Source organism: Vulpes lagopus, chromosome 4 (assembly GCF_018345385.1).
Source record: "Vulpes lagopus strain Blue_001 chromosome 4, ASM1834538v1, whole genome shotgun sequence".
In the NCBI taxonomy this organism is placed as follows: Eukaryota; Metazoa; Chordata; class Mammalia; order Carnivora; family Canidae; genus Vulpes; species Vulpes lagopus.
Genome location: NC_054827.1, coordinates 4,686,297 through 4,709,603, shown reverse-complemented (window position 1 = coordinate 4,709,603; position 23,307 = coordinate 4,686,297). Strand labels below are relative to the sequence as shown.

Here is a 23,307-nt window from a genome sequence, read left to right as displayed (position 1 = left end):
ATGATTCCTAGTGGAGAATGCTTTAGTCTCAACATTTTCAGGTATTATATATGTAAATGAATAGACATAGATATAAACATGGCATATATGTCTATTAACGTATAGAAACATATGCATGCACATATATAAGCATGGCACAATAAATGGTCAAAAACTAACCATTTCACACACACATAGACTTGAATCCTTTTACGGTAGCAAAAATGAAAACAAATAAATGAAAAATAACCCAGCAAGAATATGACAACCAAAAATTTAAAACGCTGAAGGCATATTCAAGAGAGGAAAAGATTTAAGAAGAAAACAAAAACAAAAAACAAACAAACAAACAAACAAAACCCCATAAAGCTAGAAGGCAGATGGCTGTATAAAGCTAAAAGCTACTGTGCGGCTTCAACTCATTGGCAGAGGTGTAAGATCAACATATTTAACACCACATGCCGGCAGCCCCGGCAGGCCCGGTAGCCCAGCAGTTTAGCGTTGCCTTCGGCCCAGGGCCTGATCCTGGAGACCCGGGATCGAGTCCCATGTCAGGCTCCTTGCATGGAGCCTGCTTCTCCCCTCCCCGCCACCCCGTCATGAATAAATAAATAAAAATTAAAGAAAAAAAAACACCGCATGAATATATTTAGCTAGATAGGGAGTATATTTTACTCTGCATCCTTTTCGTACCCTTTGTTCTGTTTTCTCCACTTGCTACCATCACCTAAAGTTACCTTCCATCCTGATCCTAAAAGGCAAGTTGCTCGGAGAACCGTGTCCCATTTTGGTGATTCTCTCAACATTTCAGATTTTTTTCATTCTCGTATTTGTCATATGATCTGTAATCGGTGATTATGGCTTGCTGCAAGCTGAAGTGATGGCTACCCTTTACGGTTTAGCAATAAAGCACTTTTAAATTAAGGTACGTACATTGATTTTTAGACGTAATGCCATTAGGCACCCAGCGGACCATGGTGCAGTGTAAACAGAACTTTTATATGCACTGGGAAGCCAGAAGAACTCATTGGCCTTTCTTTGCTGGGATATTTGTTTTCCTGCAGTGAACCCACCACATCTCCAAGGTATGACTGTAGTTGACCCTTCACCTGATTGGATGAGGCCCACCCACACTCGGGAGGGAAATCTACTTTACTCAGTCAACTAATGCACACTTTAACCTTGTCCAGAAACAGCCTTGAAAACACACCCATAATGATGTTTGACTGGGTGTTCAGCACCCCGTAGTCCCATCGGGGTGACACATAAACCATCACAAGTATCTCAAAGGTCGTACAACATCAACAGCGAGCATGCAGTGCTGCCTTCCAAGGATGACAGTGACGGACTGGACTCCCCTGTACCCGGTGCCCCGTGGGGCCACCCCTCCCCACTCCCCACGAATGCAGAGACCCCTGCGTACAGAGGAAGAGACCCAAACGCATTTTCCCCCGACTCCCGTTTCCAGCCTGTCCACGAGACACAGGAAGACAGTCGTGTTTCTGGTACAAAACAGTAATGCTGAACTCAAATTGTTTCACTGAAATAATTCTTAGTGTGAGGCTAAAATAGATCTTGTTTTTACCACACAGCAGCACATCACAGGGAACATTTCCTTTAATTTACCCCCTGCTAAAAATTTAAATAGCTATGGCAAATTACATAAAACATGATTTGTGGAAAAGCAGTTCATCAACATGTGTGATGAACGCCAACTGAACAATATTTCTGCGACCAAAGGAGATCCAGAGAGAGGCCGCCTCGCTACAGACTGTGAGGCCACAGACACGCGGGGCAGACATCCAGGCACTGAGCTTGCCTCTCGTCACCCTTCCTCACGTGGGAGTCACAGAGGTCATGCTGTAGATGCACGCGACTGCACGGGCTGTGATATTCTTATATATTTTAAAAAGAATTCCATCGTGTTATTAAATGTAAGATTGGTTTGCAAAACATTTCTTGATCCTCAGTAGTTAACTTTTGTAACTTATAGTGAGAAAAAAAAATAAATTTATTTATTTATTTTTTTTATTTTTATTTTTTATTTATTTATTTTTTTAATAAATTTAAAATATACGGTGGAAAAACTATGCATGAAACCTGTGTTGGCTTTCCCTATATATTGTTTAGATGGATTTCCCTATACATATAAGTTACATATGTGTAAATTATATACATGATTACATAATTAATTACATATAATTTTACAAATAAGTTACATATGTGTAAATTGTGATGTAAATATAATTTACAGATATGTAACTTACAGATACATATGTTACACATATTGTTTACATATTTATAAATTTCTGTCATATATGTATATCTACAATATCATATAAAATTATATAATATATATATTAAGTCATACTGATTGGTTAATAGATTAGCATTGCTTTAGACAGCTATGATTATTTACATCATTTTTTTTTACCTTTTGAATTTTGAATAGATTATTTTGCATTAAATATTTTTCATGTATACAAAGGTTTTAAACAAACCTTTGAACAAAGTATCTTACCTCCCCTCCATCACTTTCTTAGACGTCTAACAAACCTCCCGAAAATATTGTCATTTTTTTTCCAACTTTGCATATTTTATTCAATAATTCTCTTATAGCAAATTATCGCCTAGCGTATTCTCGATCTTATATTGTTGAAATTTCCTTCCGCTGCTCTTTGATCATTGGCAGTGCTCGTGTTGGTGTTATAGTCTCCGAGTTTCCCTTGAAACTGTGATTATCCAGGCTGTGCTCAGTGCTTCCTCTCCTGGGGACTGTAACACAAACTCTTCTTTTAAAGACTAAGTCAGGGGCACCTGGGTGGCTCAGTGGGGTATACGTCTGCTTCAGCTCAGGTCCTGGGGTCGAGTCCCGCATCAGGCTCCCTGCTCAGTAGCAAGCCCACTTCTCCCACTCCCTCGGCCTCTCCCCGTACTAGTATTCTCTCTCTTGCTCTCAAATAAATGATAATTCTAAAAAGTCTAAAAAGACTAAGTTAATCAAATGTATGCAATAGGCATCTTGGGGGAAGCTATCATTGATTGTCTCTGAGGGCTCAGGGACAGGAGCAAATACAGGGAACAGGGACACACCCCGGACTAGGAGCCTGGTGTGATGGTGGTGTGGACATGGGCTCTCCCACAGGGAAGCACTTGAGCATCACCGTGTGTGCTGGGGGAGGAGGTGTTGCCAGCAGAGGGTCCACCGGGCCCGGTGCCCAAAGTAGCAGAGACCATGAACATTTCAGGGTAACAGGTGTGATCCAAGGATTTAAGGGCTCCCCAAAACCTTTGCATCCCTAACAACACTTGATGAATTCTCAACCTTTGGTGAGATGGGGGTGATAAGCAGAGAAGGGGTAATGTGCCCCCACACACACCCAACATGCTGTTAGGAGAGAGTCTCTGAAAGAAACTCAAGTTGGTTTTAAAATAATAGGACGTGCCATTTCTTGCAAATCAAAGTTCCCCTGGAGTTTGTAGACAAACAGACAAATGAGATTTTAGATCTGATGTTATATGCACTGAAAATTCTGGAAGGACACACAAGGAAGAAGCTGAGGGACATGGCCTTCGAGAAAGCTATCTGGCCAAGTCAGAAGGCAAAGCAAAGGGCCACTTTCTATTTTTTACATATTTTATCATGAGCTCTAATATTTATGTAATGAAAAACCATACTTACAGAAACATCTCAAAAGTAACAAGGAAAATGTATGCAGATAATAGGCAGCATTTCTTATTCTATGTGCTATGGGGTTTCCTTGTTCTAAGTCGTTCGAATTCTATAATAGCAGACTGAGGAAGCAAATGTCTGTACTATACTCTCCCTTTTCTCTAAATGTGGAATCTGCTGTGTGGAGAGTTTAAATGAGTCCTAAGCTGGACAGCTAATAGGTGGTAGAGCTACACAGCCCAAGTTCTCAGCCACCACCCCATATGCGAGTTAAAGCCAGGCAAACTCTAAACCTGGAGAACTGGGGTGCCTCACGGGCTCCATAACTTAAGCATTTGAGTCTTGACTTTGGCTCAGGTCATGATCTCGGGGTCCTGGGATCGAGCCCCACCCACATTGGGCTCTGGGTTCCTTGTGACCCTCCCCCCAATTACTTTCTCTCTCTCTAAATAAAGAAATAAGATATATTTTAAAAAACATCTAGAAAGTTAAATCCTGTGTAACTATCAACTATATAGATTTTTCCGACAATATAATTCACAAACAACGATAGTTTAAATAATGCAATTATTTCTATTTTTGACAATAGCCTTTACAAGTGGTTTTTATTTTATCTGTCAGCTTAATAGAGCACTCCAGAAACAATGCTTCTACAGTGCTTTCTTCTGATATACAGCATTCTCTAGATTTTTTTTTAAATCTTCAAATATTACACCAGCTCTTTATTTTAATTATCTTTTTGACTTTGGAATGTGATTTTGTCAAAAGATAATACGTGGCCTTGAATTGGCAATCTCTGAAGGATTGATGGCCATCCTCGTTTCCATGACATCTCGAGCCTTAACTATTAATAGACTAGTGAGCCGGTAAACACAGTACTAATTACAGCTAAATGTAATTATAATTAGTGCTGTATGGCCATTCAAACTGAAATATGACACTTGGAAGAATATTTATATTTTACTTGAGAACACTTTTTATCTCTTAATAGTCAAGGATCCACAATTTGGCAACGATGCTAGTCCCTCTAGTCTTCGTACTATAAACCTTATGATGTGTGTCTTTATGCTGCTGGAGTTAATTTACTGCAATTTGCCCTGTTGGGAAGTGTTTGGGATTTCACGGATGCTTTTAGATTTCACCAAAGGCGGTGGCCAGTATAGGTCATGTGGAAAGGATCGCACCTCTACCACGCGTTTTTCAATAGCTGTACAGTCAGGTAGACGTTCAACTAAAGGTCAGATCCAAATATCCAAATGTCAGGAAGTAGTCAGCAATTACCTGTGCGTTTGAGTCCCAGCCACTGAATGGGATGTATTATCATTTCGGCTGAAGTGCTTGTTATTTGAGAAGAGCCATCAATCTCCCATCTCACCCCATTTTTCCAGCAAGAAGATATCTTTCACAGTTCATAGTTAAGGATGCTGATGCTGGGCCCTCCCCACCATAGAACCTTTTAGTGTCTTCACTACTTCAGCTCAAAAGGTGAGTGCAGTTGTGCCAGGATGTGTTCACTCGAGCTCAGGACGCTGTCACTGTCCCCCTGCTTATTGTTTAGGGTTGGAAGATGCTTTTTAATGCTCTACCTCATTGGCTGGATATGTAATAACTTCTCATTACATATTTTCAGCTCTTAAATACTCTACAATACACCTTTAGAAATCAAGGCATGCTATCCCTTTATTCAAATTCACAAAGTAAAATTGAAGAAAATAAAATCCCTACTCTGCAGATGCGTTTGTCTAACTTTCATCAATACACACACACACATATCATGTGAAAGGTTGCAATAAACCCAGCACCTGATGAAGGAACCTGTAAGATATTGGAAAAAACTATTTCAAAGGAGACTTCAAAGAACACGCACACAGACACAATTAGCGATGCTGACATGAATTTGATCAGAGATGCCAAAGTCATCTGTCGCCACTGGGCCATCATGGATGGTCTCCTCCATACAAATTTCCCCGTGTTTCCATGGTCAGGGATCACCTCCCCTGCTGTCAAGTTTCTACCACTTTCTGAGTAGTAACATAGCTCAAGGACAATGAAAGGCACAGACCACTACCCCATCCTTTAACCACAAAGAGTGTGCTAGACATCGAGAGGATAACTAGCAATTTTTTTTTGCCCAGGGCAACTTCAAATGTGTTCCTGACAATAACACTTACAAATTAATTATTTCTTTCAAATAATTTCTTTCTAGTAAAACAATCCAAGTAAAATCATCACCATTTTTGGCATATTACTGTACTCTGTAATTTGTTACTTCTCTAAAATTTTGATACCTTACTTAATGAAAGTATCTATGTTTTGAAAATGCACATAGTTACATAAAACACAGATTTCTGTCTTATTCTGAATGGTCACTGTACATTTTCTTAGAATCTAGTTTAAATAGTTTCTTTTTAATAATAAATTCTTTCCATTAACAAAAATGAATGAATGGGTTTAAGATGCAATTTCCTGGTTATTTTGATAAAGTGATGATTAGTTCACAGGCATTTGTGTGATAGTACAAAGTTGACCCTGAAAAGATTTCTCTTGACTTGCATTCAAGATGGTAATAGGTTCTTTTCGATCCTGCTGAAAATGACTCCAGAACAGCTTGTGACTCATTGAAAATATGGGATCATATCCAAATGACCACTTAACTATATCCTTTAAAGTGTAATAAATAACTAGTTTTATAAAATAATTTATAAAACATTTTAATCTGAGATGATCTTATTGTATCTGGGGACACATATTTAGTCTCTGAGCACAAGAGAATCATCTTTTTTTTCTTTGCCGGATAAATACAGGATCTGAACTGAAGACAGAGGCTGCACACCCCTCTCCTGTATAATCCAAAATCAAAACATTAACATGCTCCCAATCCTCTTTCATATTTATTTCTTGGGTCTAGCTGTTTGATTACTGACCTGGAGAACCCCGAAGTGTGTAGCTAAAGGAAGATGGTCTGTTGTGTGTGTGTGTGTGTGTGTGTGTGTGTGTGTGTGCTGCCAGTTAAGACAGAGGTGCCTATATATAGGTCTTCCAGGGGCCCTGAGGTCAGGATGTTATGATGCTCATTTTTGTTCTTTGCATCCCAGGCAAAGATTCCCTTTCTGTATTTCACTCTCCTTTCTTTGCCACCTCTGGATCTCGGGAGAAATCACGTGAAAGGTGGTGGTGTGCTCAGGGAAACTGACGTGACACCCGCTGGTAGCTGGCTGTTGCCAGTCACCCTGCGAGCACACATGGGCAGGTGGCGCTGCGTGAACTACATCTCGGCAGACCCGGAATGATGGGCTGGCTGGTTGACCTGTGATTCGAGGGGTAGGGCAGGAAAGGGTTCTTGTTTTCTCTTTTGGGGGCAAGGAAAAAATCTACTTTTTAAAGAGGTAATTATTGAATGAAGATTTGTGTATGTGTCTAGCATTGGGGGGGGTGGTGTCTAATAGTAGGAAATGTGATAGATTTCCCAGTGGATGTTCCAGGTTCCTTGAGCAGAGGCAGGATTGAGCTGAGGCTGATAGTCTAGAAGAGCATGTGGGTCAGGTAGCCAGGTCTCAAGCCAATTCTTGAGCCAACAGCAAAATATCTGGGAGGCTTACAAAAGTTTACAAATACAGGTCATCTCAGGTTTCTTACATTGTTCTCTCTACTTCAGTTCCCATTATGAAATTTTCTTCAATTAAAAAAACTGTTTTTCTTTTAAAAAACACCCATCAGTATGTTAAGATTAAAAGTTACCTCCAACCTATGAGATCCTTCCAGATATAGAACAATACAGTGAGGTTATTTTTAAAGATGCATCACACTAAACACAGGGCCCTGGTTTATGGGACCACACAGCCGTGCCGCACAATGGCAAACCACTCTCTGATGATATAATGACTCCTGGACATGAATTCACAGGTGAGGCCAACATCTCTGGAGAATTATAAGTCAACTCTAAACAATATTTAGTTCTCTCCTACATGAAAATTTTTTTTTAATTTTTATTTATTTATGATAGTCACACAGAGAGAGAGAGAGAGAGGCAGAGACACAGGCAGTGGGAGAAGCAGGCTCCATGCACCGGGAGCCCGATGTGGGATTCGATCCCGGGTCTCCAGGATCGCGCCCTGGGCCAAAGACAGGCGCTAAACCGCTGCGCCACCCAGGGATCCCTCCTACATGAAAATTTGATAGTATTTTCCTCCAACTTCATATATATATTTCTCTGTTTTCCATTTAAACAACACATGCACACACACACACACACACACACACACACACTTGTACATGAATATGGACATAATGCAGCTTAATTTGATTCACTGTTCAAAATCTTTCCGCTAGTTATAAGCATAGCAGCTGCCTCTCGGGAAGAGATAAAATGCCAAGACCCACACCTGTGCACACCTTTCATGGCTTGCATTCATACTCAGTCTTACTCCTTGTTTTGACCTAATGACAGCACACACCAAGATTTCAACAAGTTAAAAATTCTTCAAAAAAACAAAACAAAACAAAACAAACTGTAAGTAGGACTTTACGGATAGTTGCAAAAAATCATTCCCTACTTTAAAACACTATTCTGACACGTCAATTTTATTTATATCTAACCCCCGGAGAACGGCGCTTGCCCTCTGAAAGCATGCTGGTGTCAAATTCTGGTGGGTGGGTTCCGGCCTTACCTTGGTAGACAGCTTTAAATCCAGGGGAAGCAATGCTGTCATCAGACTGCAGATGAAGCCACATCTGGTTGCTCATGCTCACAATCAGGTCAGGGACGCTGGACCCAGTGAGTCTGCACAGAAGAGAAGCGTTAAAACCATTACGGAATCGCCAAATATCACTACTTTTACCTTGAAGGTCTTGCAGCTTCAACAAACAAGTATAGGTGTGTACCTTAAGATCCTCCTTCAAAGAATCAATAGCCACTTGTAATTTATATTTAAGTCTCACTATTACAGGCATTTTACAGTAATTATTTTCTCCTATGATTGAAAATGTCTATCTTTGATTTTTAAAATTGACTTCGGGTGACCAATCATCCTATTTGTCTGGAACTGAAGGGCTTCCCCATACCCTTAATACTGAATCCAGAACAGCTGGTAACCCGCATGTGGAGGAGAGACAGATCTTAGGGCTGTCTGGTTGTACACATCACACCATCAACATGAATAACATCACACTATCAATACCTCTACGCTGAGAAATGTTCTGGTTCATTCACAAAATGCTTAGATTTTCTAGTTTGAAATTATCATGTACCTTTGCCACCATATCTCTTCTAGAAATACATGATAGGATGGAATATTCTTCAGCACTAAAAGGAAATGAGCTGATTTGATCAAGCCTTGAAAAGAAACTTAAAAAGCTACACATTGGGACACCTGGGTGGCTCAGTGGTTGAACGTCTGCCTTCGGCCCAGGGCATGACCCCAGGGTACCGGGATTGAGTCCCACATCAGGCTCCCTGTGAGGAGCCTGCTTCTCCCTCTGCCTGTGTCTCTGCCTCTCTTTCTCTCTGTGTGTATCTCATGGATAAATAAATAAAATATTTAGAGAATAAAAATAAATAAATAAATAAAAAATAAAAAGCTACACACTGTGTGATTACAACTCTATGACTTTCTGGAAAAGGCAAAACCATGGAGTCAGCAAAAAGATTGAGGTTGCCCAGGGTAGGAAGAGGGAGGAAGAGGTGGCATACAGGGGCGTATTAGGGCAGTGGGACTACCCTATATGATACTATAATGGTCAACACGTGTCTGTGTGTTTGTCCAAACCCCCACAATGCAAAGTAGTATAAGTGAATCCCAATATAAACCATGAATTTGGGTTGACAGTGGTTGGCCAATGTGGCTGCATTAATTGTAGCAAATGTACCCACTGGTGGGGAATGTCCATAGTGGGAAAAACTGTGTGTAATGGGACGGGGGTACATGAAACATATCTGTGCCTTCCTCTTAATTGTGCTATGAAACTAAAGCAGCTCATACACACACAGAAACACACACACACACACACACACACACACACACACAAAACCCAAAGCAGCCATACATTAGAGAGTATCGACAAGAACAGCATGCACAGCTGAAACACATTTGGCAAGTTTCCTGAACTTTCCCTCTGCATATCAATGTCCAGGTCACACCAAATGGAAGTTTCAATGAAGCATTCATTGCGTGTTAATAAAACAGTCACATAGTGGCTGCTGTCAGCCGGTGCAAAGAAACACTAAATCCATTGACTGAACTCAACATGCTGACAAAAAAAGCATGTTGAAATAGAAAAAGAGTAAGAGAAAAGAATCAATTCAACCAAAATAAATGTCTCTAATCAAATAGGAAGCTTTGCTTTCAGCGAAGTACTTTGGGGAATATGAACACATGATTCGTCCCATCAATCTTATCATTTATCTATCAATCCAACGCTCTCACCTTGGGCGGTACAGAAAACCTGCTTCTTCAAAGGAAGATGGACAATCCTCATCACATGGGAATTACTCATGCAATGTTACACACCAGTTAAAGAAGAAAAAAAAAAAAAAAAGAAAACCCAGAATTTCAGTGAATAATCTGCAGTCACTAAAAATATATTTTTGAAAAGTTTTCTTTGTTAGAGAGATTATTCTTTTATATGTGGTGTTTTATTTGCTTGTTTGGTTTGAAGAGACTCTTTTCCTTATGCATTCCTCTTACTGAAATGTGACACATCAAAAAGTGCACAGAACATAAATGTCTAGCATAGATGTCTGTTTACTTTGACTTATGTCTATAAAGACACAACATTTTTCTTCTTTTCCTTCATCCTTACCAGGAGTATCTTCTCCTGACCTTTTACTTTCAAGTTACTCTGTGTGCATGCGTTGCATGTTTGTCTCTTGTAAGCACCATATAATCAATTTGTATTATTTTTACTTATTTTATTTATACTATTTTATCTAACCAGAGAATGTCGGCTTTTATTTAGAATATACTCTCATGATGAATTAGAGTTCATTTCCCCTGGTTTTCCTTTTTTCATTGGGTAGTTATCTTTTATTTAACCCTCTTGATAGCTTTTCTTCCCCTAACATTTCAAATATGTTATTCTGCTTTTTTCTTTTGTTTATATTAAGAAACACTCTATCAGTCTTACATTTGCTCTTATGAAAATATTTCTCTGCTTATGCTTATTTTAAGATATTTCCTTGTCCTTTTTTGGCAGCAGATTCATTGTAATGTACCATGTAAGGTTTTCTTTGTATTATCCTGACTGGCTTATGAGATTTCAAGAAACTCTTCTTTTGGGACACCTGGGAGGCTCAGTCAGTTGACTGTCTGCCTTCTGCTCAGGTTGTGATCCCAGAGTCCTGGGATGGAGCCCCGTGTCAGGCTCCCTACTCAGAGACTGCTTCTCCCTCTCCCTCTGCCCAACACTCTCCCTGCTATTGTGCACTCTCTCCCTCAAATAAATAAATACAAACCTTTTAAAAATATATTAAAAAAAGAAACTCTTCCTTCATGTCTGTGGTCAATACTGGAAAGTTCTTCATGATAATGTTTTCAAATATTGGTTGATATCCTATTTTCTCTGACTCTCTTTCTCCTGAACTCCAAGGATACACATAATTTCTGTGCATTTTTTCCCCAAAGCAGTTAGAATAGTTTTCACTAAACTATCTTCCAGTTCAAGCCACCTCAGTTGAGTTAATTATACCAGATATTGTATTTTTCTATTCTTAAACCTCCATTTGATTTGTCTTTATAGATTACAGTTTTCTGGTAAATTTCTTGATTATTTCATTTATTTTTTTAAACGTAGGAATAATAGTTAATTATCAGAGTTTCTGAGTGATAAGTGCAATGTCTGGGTATCTTGTTCTTTCTGTGTTCTCTCTTTCTTGGGTTGGAGTCATTGAGTACTGTTTCTGGACATTTCAAGTAATTTTTGACTGAATGCCAGACATTGTGTATGAGCCATCTAGAAGTTCTGTATGCTATTACCTTGCTTTGAGATTATTTAATTTTTTTCTGACAGTAGAGTGACCACCTTGACCCATTCAGTCATTGGAATGATCCACAGCTGCATTCCAGGTACGTGGTCTCCCCAGTGTTTATCCCTTCTTATATCACAATCCAGAGAATACGATATTTACTAGATCTCCTCCTTGAAAAAAAATAGGTCCTGGACAGCAATCTTTTTCTTCTTAGCCTTGAAAATCCCAAAAGTTCTCCTGAGCTTTGTAGACCTATAGCGGCAAAGCTTTGCTTTGGGTTCTTTTCTTCTAATCCCAGAAAGTTAGACATAGGCAAATACATCAAGAACCAAAGCCAAGCAAACGCCATGCTTGCACCCTTGTAATTCCCATTTTCTTGATATCTTGGCACTTCAAGTCTTCAGTGCTTTGATAGCCCAATTCGGGGGTCCCATATCCCGTGTCTCCCAAAACTATATTCTCAGAGTCACAGATATCTGTTTGCCGGGATGCCCTAAACTGAAAATCAGAAAATGCCCCTCAGGGGAAATTATTTAGGAAATGTGAGATTCATCAAAATGCATAGCTGCTCTTCTTTGATTTCTATCTTCTAAAACCCCTGGCCGCCTTATATCACTCTCCTACGCCTTGAAAGATCTGCCTATTGGTTATTATACTCTGCTTTCATAACTATTCTCTTTTAAAATATATATATATTTTATTTATTTATTCATGAGAGACAGAAAAAGAAAGAGTCAGAGACACAGGCAGAAGGGGAAGCAGGCACCTTGCAGGGGCCCGATGCGGGACTTGATCTCGGACCCCAGGGTCACACCCTAAGTCAAAGGCAGACGCTCAACTGCTGAGCCACCCAGGCATCCCATTACTATTCTCAGTTAGAGGTTATGTCTGATATTTTTTGAGGAAGGGGAGATTCCAGTTGCTCATTTTCTCTCTGGCTTCTTTATTTTCCCTTCTTATTTCTCTCAGATAATGTTCTCTAGACTATGTGAATATACAAAGGGACGCCTGGTCTTACTCAGAGGCATTATAAACAGCTACCTGTTGTATCTTTGGTTAAATTCATTGTTTTGAGTTGACGCCTGGCTGGCTCAGTTGGATACCACTCTTGATTTCAGGGTTGTGAGTTTGAGCCTCATATTGGGTATAGAGATCACTTAAAAATAAAATCCTTTTAAAAAGCACTGTTTGGGTAAGAAAATGAAGAGAAAAGGACAAGTACCATTTTGTCATAAAGTTTATATAAATGTAGGACACCTGGGTGGCTCAGTGGTTGAGCATCTGCCTTCAGCTCAGGTCATGATCCCGGGGTCCTGGGATCGAGTCCCATGTCGGGCTTCCCGCAGGGAGCCTGCTTCTCCCTCTGCCTGTGTCTTTGCCTCTCTCTCTGCGTCTCATGAATAAATAAATAAAAACTTAAAAAAAGTTTATATAAACGTAAAAAAGAAAGTATTGTAACCACTGATTTTTCTTACACACTAATATATATTAGCTTTTGAGTTACATGTAGGATAAGTGGAAGACAGTGCTCTTTTCCTCCCTTTTTAATTTCTTCTTTTTTATTGAAGTATGTTTGACATGCAGTGTTAGTTTCAGGTGTACAATGTTGTGACTCAACAATTCTGCCTACTCTGCAGTGCTTACCATGGTGTCACCGTCTGTCGCCATGCAGCACTATTACAATTTGTTGACTATATCCTCTATGCCATTATCATTGTATCCATGTCTTATTTATTTTACAACTGGAGGTTTCTGCCTCTTAATCCTCTTCATATATTTCATCCACCCCTAGTCATCTCCCTGCTGGCAACCACCAATTTGTTCTCTGGATTTATGAGACTGTTTCTGATTTTGTGTTTGTTATTTTATTATTATTATATTTAGATTCCACATATAAATGAAATCATATGGTATTTATCTTTCTCTGACTTATTTCACTTAGTATAATATACTTTATGTCCATGCATTCCGGCCATGGTGTTGCCAATGGCAAAATTACATGCTTACATACATCCCATTCATCAGCAAGTCCTACTAATCACACCACTTACTTCTCTCTGTCTCCATTTCCATTGTTTGAGTGCTGATTGTGTTAATGGTTGAGGAATATTTGTTTGTGTGTGTGTATGTGTGTGTGTCTGCATACACACCACATCTTTTTGGAAATTAGCAACACCACACAGAGGTGGAGTCAGCATCCTTCTGGTCTACATTCCCCATGTCCACTCTCTACACACGTGCTCTAGTGCCTTGATATTGAGATTCACAACATTAGCCAACGCCACCCCACTGCTCATCTCTGTCATCTCCTTCTGCAGCCCACTGGCTGACTGACATCTTTACCTGTGGGTGTTAAGAGTGTCCACATGGATAAATCTAGCAAACGAGTCACAGTTCCTTGATCCTTTCAACTCCAGTGACCTGACCAGACCCTCCATTTAAGCTGTGAGACGCTGGTCATATCTTATACTTCGCTACTCTATAATAAAAATCCTAGGCTCTAACCACTCTGTCTGACCACCAGTGTCTTTAAACTGTCATGTGCTTGCAGTCCACTGAAACCCACTCTTCAAATACCTGGAGCCTCTATTATTGCTTTCATCATATTTTACATGCCCTGGATATTTGACATGCCCTGGACAATGTGGCTGATACTCTGTGACACTCCCTCAGCCGTCCCCCCACAGCGCTCTTGATATCCTTAGCATCTACTCCACAACCTGACAAAACCTGCTTAGGATCAACCCAACAGTCACTCCATCTTCCTGGAAGTTGATGAAGAATTTGTTGACTTACACCCATATAGACCTACGGTCTCCAGATCCCTGCCAGCCACGCAACATAGGCTCTTTCCTCAGGCCACACTCCGCGTATTTCCCCTTCCCATTCCACTAGCTGTTGTCCCAGACTATCATCATGTTTCTCAAGCACCTTCCCAATCCCATTTCCCTTTTCTCTGCAGATAACTTTATTTGTAAATATAGGAGGAAGAACATTTAGGCAATCAAGTATGAAATGCCTGCCCCTCCTGATCCCACCCACCACCTCGTCACTAGAAGTAGAGACAGGTGGTGCCTCCTCTTGCCTTCCCTCCCTTGCCATCCCATTCATCAGCAAGTCCTACTAATCACACCACTTACTTCTCTTTGTCTCCATTTCCATTGTTTGAGTGCTGATTGTCCCTGGCCAGCAACACAGGAGCAGCCTCCTAATAGCCTCCTGGGTCTGGAATCCCTTCCCTTCTAGGCACTGGATTTAATTTTAAATTGTCAAAAGCTGAACTATCATGTAGAAAGTGTTCACACTTTGAAAAGATCTATGTAGCCATATTTAGTACTTTAGAAATATCTCTGGTGCATATGTTTGAATTTCTTGTAGTTCTGTACTATCTGTTATTTTATTTCTATGTCAGTCTGTTGATTCACATAAAATTGAATAAGCAGGTGTACTGCTATACTTCCCACAAAGTTCATTCAATCAAAAGTCAGATTAGGATGGTCTGTATTTCTCTTTAGAATTTAAGCCTGCTTCAGTGAGGGTGACAAAACATGAGAGACCCCTAACTCTGGGAACTGAACAAGGGGTAGTGGTAGGGGAGGTGGGCAGGGGGTTGGGGTGACTGGGTGATGGGCACTGAGGGGGGCATTTGGCGGGATGAGCACTGGGTGTTATGCTATATGTTGGCAAATTGAGCTCCAATAAAAAAATAATAATAAAAGAAAAAAAAGAATTTAAGCCCGCTTTTTTAAACTGGTTTATATATGAACAGAATTGCAAGATGGCATTCACAATTATTTTTTTTTAATATTTTAAGATTCTTTTTTTTAAAAATTACTTGAAAATTTTTATAAGTATTTTTGTGTTAAATTTTTAAACTCTTTTTTTTTTTTAATTTTTATTTATTTATGATAGTCACAGAGAGAGAGAGAGAGAGAGAGGCAGAGACATAGGCAGAGGGAGAAGCAGGCTCCATGCACCGGGAGCCTGATGTGGGATTCGATCCTGGGTCTCCAGGATCGCGCCCTGGGCCAAAGGCAGGCGCCAAACCGCTGTACCACCCAGGGATCCCATGTGTTAAATTTTTAATCTTAAAATTATAGTACTATTATTTAAAATAAAGGAAAATAGTTACCTTCTTATCTTTTTTCATGTTTTGGGGGCAATTTTTTTTTTTTCTGGCACTGACAAATGAGTTTTTGGAAACAAAGAGCAAATGTTATTGTTATCCTTTGCAACTGCTTATCTGTTTAAAACAGAATTAAAAAAAAATATATCAGTACCTTAAAAATAAGACAGATGTTTGTTTTGATAAAATGCTTTAGCAGTCATCCTAACACTACATTTTAATCATTTTCTTTAAGACACCTTTATTTTTTCCTAAATTTTCTTTAGAGTATATAATGTTTTGGTTGAAACTTAAAAACAAAATTATTCTAATTAAACACTAGGTAATTTGATTTATTTGTTAGAAAACTACAAAATATTCTTTTGGAAAAAAATAAATCATATTGGAGACCCTGGGATTTCTCTTGCCCTCCATCTCTCCATTGGAATTTCCAACTTGTTCCATACATAAGATGTTGAGCCATATCGACCTTTGTAACCATTCTCCAAAAATACTGGCATTCCTCAACCTCCAGGCTTTTGGCAAACACTGAAGTCAATCCCTAGGATGCCCATTCTTCTTGGATGGCAAATCAGAATTCATAGATCTGAGGGTTCTCACTAGCCATTTCTTAACTCCTAGACAATGTAAGAATTTCTTTTTTTTTTTTTTTTAGGCCACTATAGAATTCTGCATATACCTCATTTAAGACAAATGCATTAAAACACCTACTTCAACATCTGTCAGCTACTGAATTCTGAACTTCCTTGAGTGTAAGCTTACATCGTGGTCTTGACCCCAGACTCTGGCATATAACATCCAGAATTTTTGGAGTAGATACATAAATGAAAAAAATAAATTAGCCCTCATTACAATTTATTAAATACCCACATGTTAATTTTTTTTAAGGATTTGATTTATTTATTCATGAGAGACACAGAGAGAGAGGCAGAGAAGCAGGCTCCCTGCGGGGAGACCAATGCGGGACTCCATCCCAGGACCCTGTGGTCACGACCTGAGCCAAAGGCAAACACTCAACCACTGAGCCACCCAGGTGCCCCCACAAGTTAAAATTTTATAGGAATATTTCCCAAATGATGATTTAAATCTTTATTGTACCTTAGCATACCAAGGACTTGGCACTTGGGGTCCTGTTATGGTTCTGTCATTAATTCACCCCTAATTTAAGCTAAATTATTTTATCTCTATGTCAACTTCACATATTAAATACTTATATTGTTATATTAAAGTAATCTTTGACATCTAAAAATTCTGACTTTTTGATAGATTTCAGAGAGGGTTTGGCTGATTCACATTCAGTGGTTTGATGTATTTGTTGCAGTCAGTATTCGTGTTGAATAGACATAACTAGTATTTATGACAATAATTTCCGATTATATTAAATGATTTTGCCAACGTGAAGTAAATGACTTTTGATTATGTATTTGTTCCTTTCCTACAAACAAGACACATTGCATTGATAAAAATGTCAACTCTTTCACATCAAAATAGGTTAGGGTCCGTCCTTCCTTCCTTCCTTCTTTCCTTCCTTCCTCCCTCCCTCCCTACCTACCTCTTTCTCTTTCTTTCATCTTTTTTCTTTCTTTCTTTCTTTTTTTGGGGGATTAAGGTTCTTAAAACCATAAGTGCACCCATATGACACAGTGACTCTATGATTTTTTGATAGCTAGTAATATTATAGTCTATAGAAGAGTGCTCTCATTTCTGAACAGATCTTCTCTTTGGCCCTTGTTAAAAGATTCAACAGTTCTGTCCCTAAATGCATGAAATATGTCTGCTAGAAAGGATGGCTGAACCAACCATGATAACGTCCACTCAATGTAATGCTTCCGTCAATCCGCATGTTATCGCATATGTGAATAGTTTGCCCTTTTTCTGCTGAGTAGAACTCCCCTGTGTGAGTATGCCACAGTATATTTGTCTATTCTCCTTCGATGGGCATCCGCGTGGTTTATAGGTCTTTGGCAGTCAGGAATAGAGTTCGTGTACACATTAGCGTAGGGTACATTTTATTTCCCTAAGATAAACAGCTAGGAGTGGGATTGCTGGATCTTATGATAAATGTATGCTAAGTTCACAGGGAGCTGCCTGCCTGTTTCCCAGGGTAGATGTACCACATTACATCCCCCCTTGTGTTATCAGAAACTACCGTTTGTGACATTCTCAAAAAAAGACAAAACTGTGGTGATGGAGAACACATCAGCTGTCCAGGGTTCAGGGTAGGAGGAGGTGCGGCTACAAAGGGCTGGCAGTTTTGGGGACAAGGGAATCACTCTGTATCCTGATTCTGGTGGTGTTTAAACACATCTGTTCATGTGCTGATTCTTGTAGATCTGTACATCAACAGCTTCTATTTTACTGTATTTTGATTTAAAAAAAGTATTTGTTCAAACCTGGATATATATATATATATATATATATATATATATATATATATACCCAACAGTGAGCATGCCACAGAGCTGTCAAAATATGAAATTAATATAACAGAAGCCCTGAAGTAAGTTATACCTATTTTCATCTGGTAGGTGTCTAAAAGGAAAACGGTGTGCTAAACCTTTAATGTATTCATTTTAATTGTAAATTGGGCAATTGAAAAGCACCAGGTACCATGTCTACTTACATGATATACACCAGCACAGAGAGCCGGGACAAGTCGAGAGAAATAGGACTCTGACTTCCAAATCAAGCTGACTCTGAGAAACAAGTCAGGGCTGTGGCTTTATAGAATGATCACCACATTATAATGCACTATGTTAAACCTGGATGTAATCTACGCTTATGCTAAGGCCATCATGATTTCCCCAGTTGGCATCTATATGAGACTGACTCATGCACAGGTTTCACTGTGCTGTGGCCAGCTTTGTTCTCCATGCAGGAAGTCACTCCAACCAGGCAGCGCAGAAGATGATGTGCATTACATAAGTCATCTGCAACTTCCACTTCAAATTCCAGAAGCAGAGTCTAAACCATAAAATCTTTCTACATGGAACTATAGATAAAATATTAATCCAAATTTTGATATTGAACATCAAAACATTTATTAAGGCCCAGACTAAATTTATTTTATAGGTTTCCACTTTTGAGGGTAGCCCAGACAATTTAAAGCTATATCAACTACCAATTCAGACTTGGAGACACTTTTTTTCTATTTTATTCCCTGCTAGGCACAGGCATAAACCCTGGGAGCAGCACAAGAGATAACCAGAAGGTGGGTCTAATGGGAAGGAGAGGAAGGAAAGCTGGTTTGGGACTCAGGACCAGAGAAACAGTGTACCACCAGTGTCTTGCTCCCTCAAACAGAAGACCAACCAGACTGATGTTTTCCAACCCCTGACCAGGCAACAAGGGGTTCCAAATAAGCTCATCTTTCTCTGGAATGCAAATGATATCCCTCTAACAACATCAGGGAGCAAGGTAGATGGTAAGCAGCGAGGTAGCTATTAGGACAAAGGGCCCTAACAATGCTAAGTGTCCCAGGAAAGCCTTCCCTTCCCCATGGACCACAGGTTCCCTTTTCTGAGGAAAGATACCAAGATGCATAGAACCTGCAAGGAAGACCCAGCCACACCAGTGACCTGATCGAGGAAGAGTTTGGTCTCTGCACATGGGAAGCTGATACTTCCCTCTCTTCCCAGAAACACAGGCAGAGGGAGGGTAAAGGGCACCAGGTACGATGGGGACAGAGGCACTGGTAGGGGGAATTCCACCAACCTCCCCCCCACCCCGCCCAGAAACATCCTGATCCACGTAAGGATGAGGACAAGAGCCAGTGGCACCAGATCAACCAAGCTGACCAAGACAACACCTTAAAGTCTCTGGTAATTAACTGTCATTGAAACCCAGGCCCACACAGTTGGCAAAGACCTATCTGCTGAGCCTACTCAGGGACACTGGCTGCTATAATGAGGGATTTATATAGTATCAGTGTGTCCTAACATGATAGACAAAATAGCCAGTATACAATGGCATACAATCATCCTACTAAGAGCTAAGAAATCAAAATTTGAATGAGAAAAGACAACCAACTGACAACACCTGAAATGAAGCAGGTGTTGCAATCATCTGACAAGGGTTTTAAAACAGCCATCATTAAATGCTTCGCAACAGTCATTTACAAATTCTCTGCAAGCAGATGAAAAAATATATATCAGGGAAAAAATGGAAATTATAAAGAAAGAACCAGATGGAAATTATAGGACTAAAAAATACAACATAAATTAAAATAAAAATCGCTAGAAGACAGATGGCAGAGATGTGTAATAATATCAATGAATTTGAGAGCACATGAATAGAATTTCCCTACACTGAACAAAAGTGAACAAAGCCTCCAGGACCTGGGACGCAGAATCAAAAGGGCCAACCTTTGTACCATCAGTGTCCCAGAGCAAGACCATGGAGTGAAGGGTATTTGAGACACATAAACTTAGAGTTCTGAGAAACTCAGTGACCCTCAAACAGGATAAATCCAAACAGAAGTATGACAAGACACATCTAACTCAATGTTTGAAAACTAGAGACAAAGAACAAAATCTGGAAGACGGCCAGAGAGAGAGGACTCATTATTTACTCAAAATTGCCCATTTGAATGTCAGTGAATCTTCTGACACTGGAGATCACAAGAAAGTGTCACAAACATTTTTAAAGTTTTGAAAAAGAAGAATTACCAACCATAAATTCTATATCCAGTGAATGTATTCTTCAGAAATAAATGGGTTAAAAAAAATGTCAGACAAAGAATTGGCTGCTAATAGAACAAACCTTAATGAATGGTTACTTGAAGTTCTTCAAAAAGAAAAGAAATGGTAACGAACATCCTGAAACATCAAGAAGAGAGGAGGAACACAGGACAAGTAAGAAAATACAGGAATATAAAGTATATTATTCTTTCATACTGAGTTCTATAAATCATATTTAATGATAGAAAAATTGTAACACTTCCTGATACTCTAGATAACATTTAAATGTTGAAGCTAAGGCATCTAAACAGAAGTGAGGTTATATGGCCAAGTGGTAAACATTGATATCATTGCAATAGGATGAATGATACCATACTAATGCACATCGTAATCCATAGCACCTGTGTATGGAATTTTATATGGCATTAACTTCCACAAATATGCTTAAGGTAAGCATCTCAAGGTGGGGGGATCCTGGATTACCAAGGTGAGCTCTATGTGCCATCCCAAGTGTCCTTATAAGAGGGATTCAGGGGGAGGTTTCAGAGGAGAAAGTTGTGTGAACTTGGAAGCAGAGAGGGAAGTGATAGGGCCACAGGCCAAGAAATGCTAGCATCCATCAAAAGCTGGAAGAACCTAGGAAAATATTTTCTCCCAGAGCCTCTGGAGGGAATGTGGTCCTGGTGGCACCTTGATTTTGGTTGAGTGAAACTGATTGCGGACTTACGGCCTCCAGAACCATAAGAATATACATTTCTGTTTTAGCTCACCACATCTGTCACCATCTGCTACAGCAGTATAGGAAACTCATATATCTGTAGACTGTTACACATCACAAATGTATACTATAATACCTAGAGCAACTATTTTGAAAACCATGGAATCCCTAAAAAAAAAAAAAAAAAAAAAAAGTTAAAGTAACCCACAGGAAGTTAAGATAAATGATAAGGAGAGAGAGAGAGAAAGAGAGAGAGAGAGAGAGAGAGAATGAAAGAAACAGAAGAACCAGAACCAGAGGAAATTAGTAGAAAACAAATAATAAAATGGCATATGCAAACAATAACATATCAGTAATAATAAATGTAAATGGTCTAATTCATCAAAAGACAAAGGCTGAGTGGATAAAATCATGACCCTAATACATGCTGTTCACAAAAAAAAAAAAAAAAAAAACACTTCAAAGTCAAGGACATAGGTAATTTGAAAGTAGAAGGGGAAGAGATATACCATGCAAATATTAATAACAAAGAAGTAAGAGCAGCCACATTAATATCTGATAAAGTTATACTTGAGAACAACAACAAACAAAATTTAGGGTGCCTGGTGGCTCAGTCAGTTATGAGTCTGACTCTTGATTTTGGCTCAGGTCATGATTGATCAAGCCCTGTGTTGGGCTCTGTGATGAGTGTGGAGGCTGCTTAAAACTCTGTCCCCCTGGGATCCCTGGGTGGCGCAGCGGTTTGGCGCCTGCCTTTGGCCCAGGGCGCGATCCTGGAGACCCGGGATCGAATCCCACGTCAGGCTCCTGGTGCATGGAGCCTGCTTCTCCCTCTGCCTGTATCTCTGCCTCTCTCTCTCTCTCTGTGTGACTATCATAAATAAATAAAAATTAAAAAAAAAAAAAAACTCTGTCCCCAGGTTGTGTGCATTCTTGTGCTCTAAAAAATACAAAGTAAAATGAAATGAAATAAAATAAAAATAAACCAAAAAAATCTACAAAGAGGGATATTATACAATGATGAAACAATTGATCCACCAAGAAGATACACAAATTATAAATGGGCACATGACAAAGATCAAAACATCAAAATCCATGAAACAAAACTGATAAAGCTGAGAGAAGAAATAAATCCACAGGATAGTTGAGCACTTTAACAGCATTGATTTAGCAACTAGACAGAAAATCCGCAGGGTTACATAAGATCTAAACAGTACAATTAATCAACAGATTCTAACTGGTATGCAGGACACTGTACCCAGCAGCAGCAGAACACACATGCTTCATAAGGTTCCTATGGAGCATTCACCAAGGTAGGCCATTTTCTGGGTCCGACGATGAACCACAACACATTCATTTTTTTAAAATATTTTATTTATTTATTTATTCATGAGACACAGAGAAACAAAGAGGCAGAGACACAGGCAGAGGGAGAAACAGGCTGCCTGTAGGGAGCCCGATATGGGACTCAATCCCAGGACCCGAGTCACGCCCTGAGTCAAAGGCAGACACTCAATCATTGAGCCACCCAGATGTCCCTAGACGATGGACCACAACACATTTAAAGAAATTGAAATAGTACTGAATGTATTCTCTGACCACAATATAATTGAAATAGAATTTCTTAACAAAAAGGCAACAGGAAAAATTGTAAACACATGAAAATTAAACAACTCATATCCACAATCCAAAGAGAAAGTCTCAAGTGAAACAGACGAAGAATAAATGGACTCAAAAGGAGAACAAAATATATTTTAAAATATGCGGGATACAGCTAAAACAGTGCAAACAGGACAATTTATAGTACTAAAATAACTACACTACATGGGGAAAATAGGAATTAAATAATAATCTAAGTTCCAACCTCAAGAAACTACAAGAAGTAAAGCAAAATAAACCCAGACAAACTGGAAAAGAATATGATAAACATCAGAAGTCAATAAAATTGCAAAAAAAAAAAAAAAAGGAAAAAAGAAAACAAAAGCTATATCTTTAAAAATCAATGTAATTGATAAGTTTCTAAAAAGATGGGGGGAGGGGAGAAGAGAAGAGAAGAGAGAGAAGAGAAGAGAAGAGAAGAGAAGAGAAGAGAAGAGAAGAGAAGAGGACATTACTAATATTAGGAATAAAATAGATGTTATTACAGATTCACCAGTCACTAAAAAGAGC

The 23,307-nt window shown here is 39.3% G+C and overlaps 1 protein-coding gene across 1 annotated transcript in view; it reads right to left on the bottom strand.

The window, feature by feature from the left end:
- CSMD1 (CUB and Sushi multiple domains 1) overlaps positions 1–23,307 on the bottom strand; it is a 1,877,909-nt gene that overhangs the window by 405,429 nt on the left and 1,449,173 nt on the right. The window contains exon 12 of the mRNA XM_041753151.1: positions 8,320–8,432. Within this exon, the coding sequence (XP_041609085.1) occupies positions 8,320–8,432 (113 nt within the window). The remainder of the gene's footprint in view (positions 1–8,319; positions 8,433–23,307) is intronic.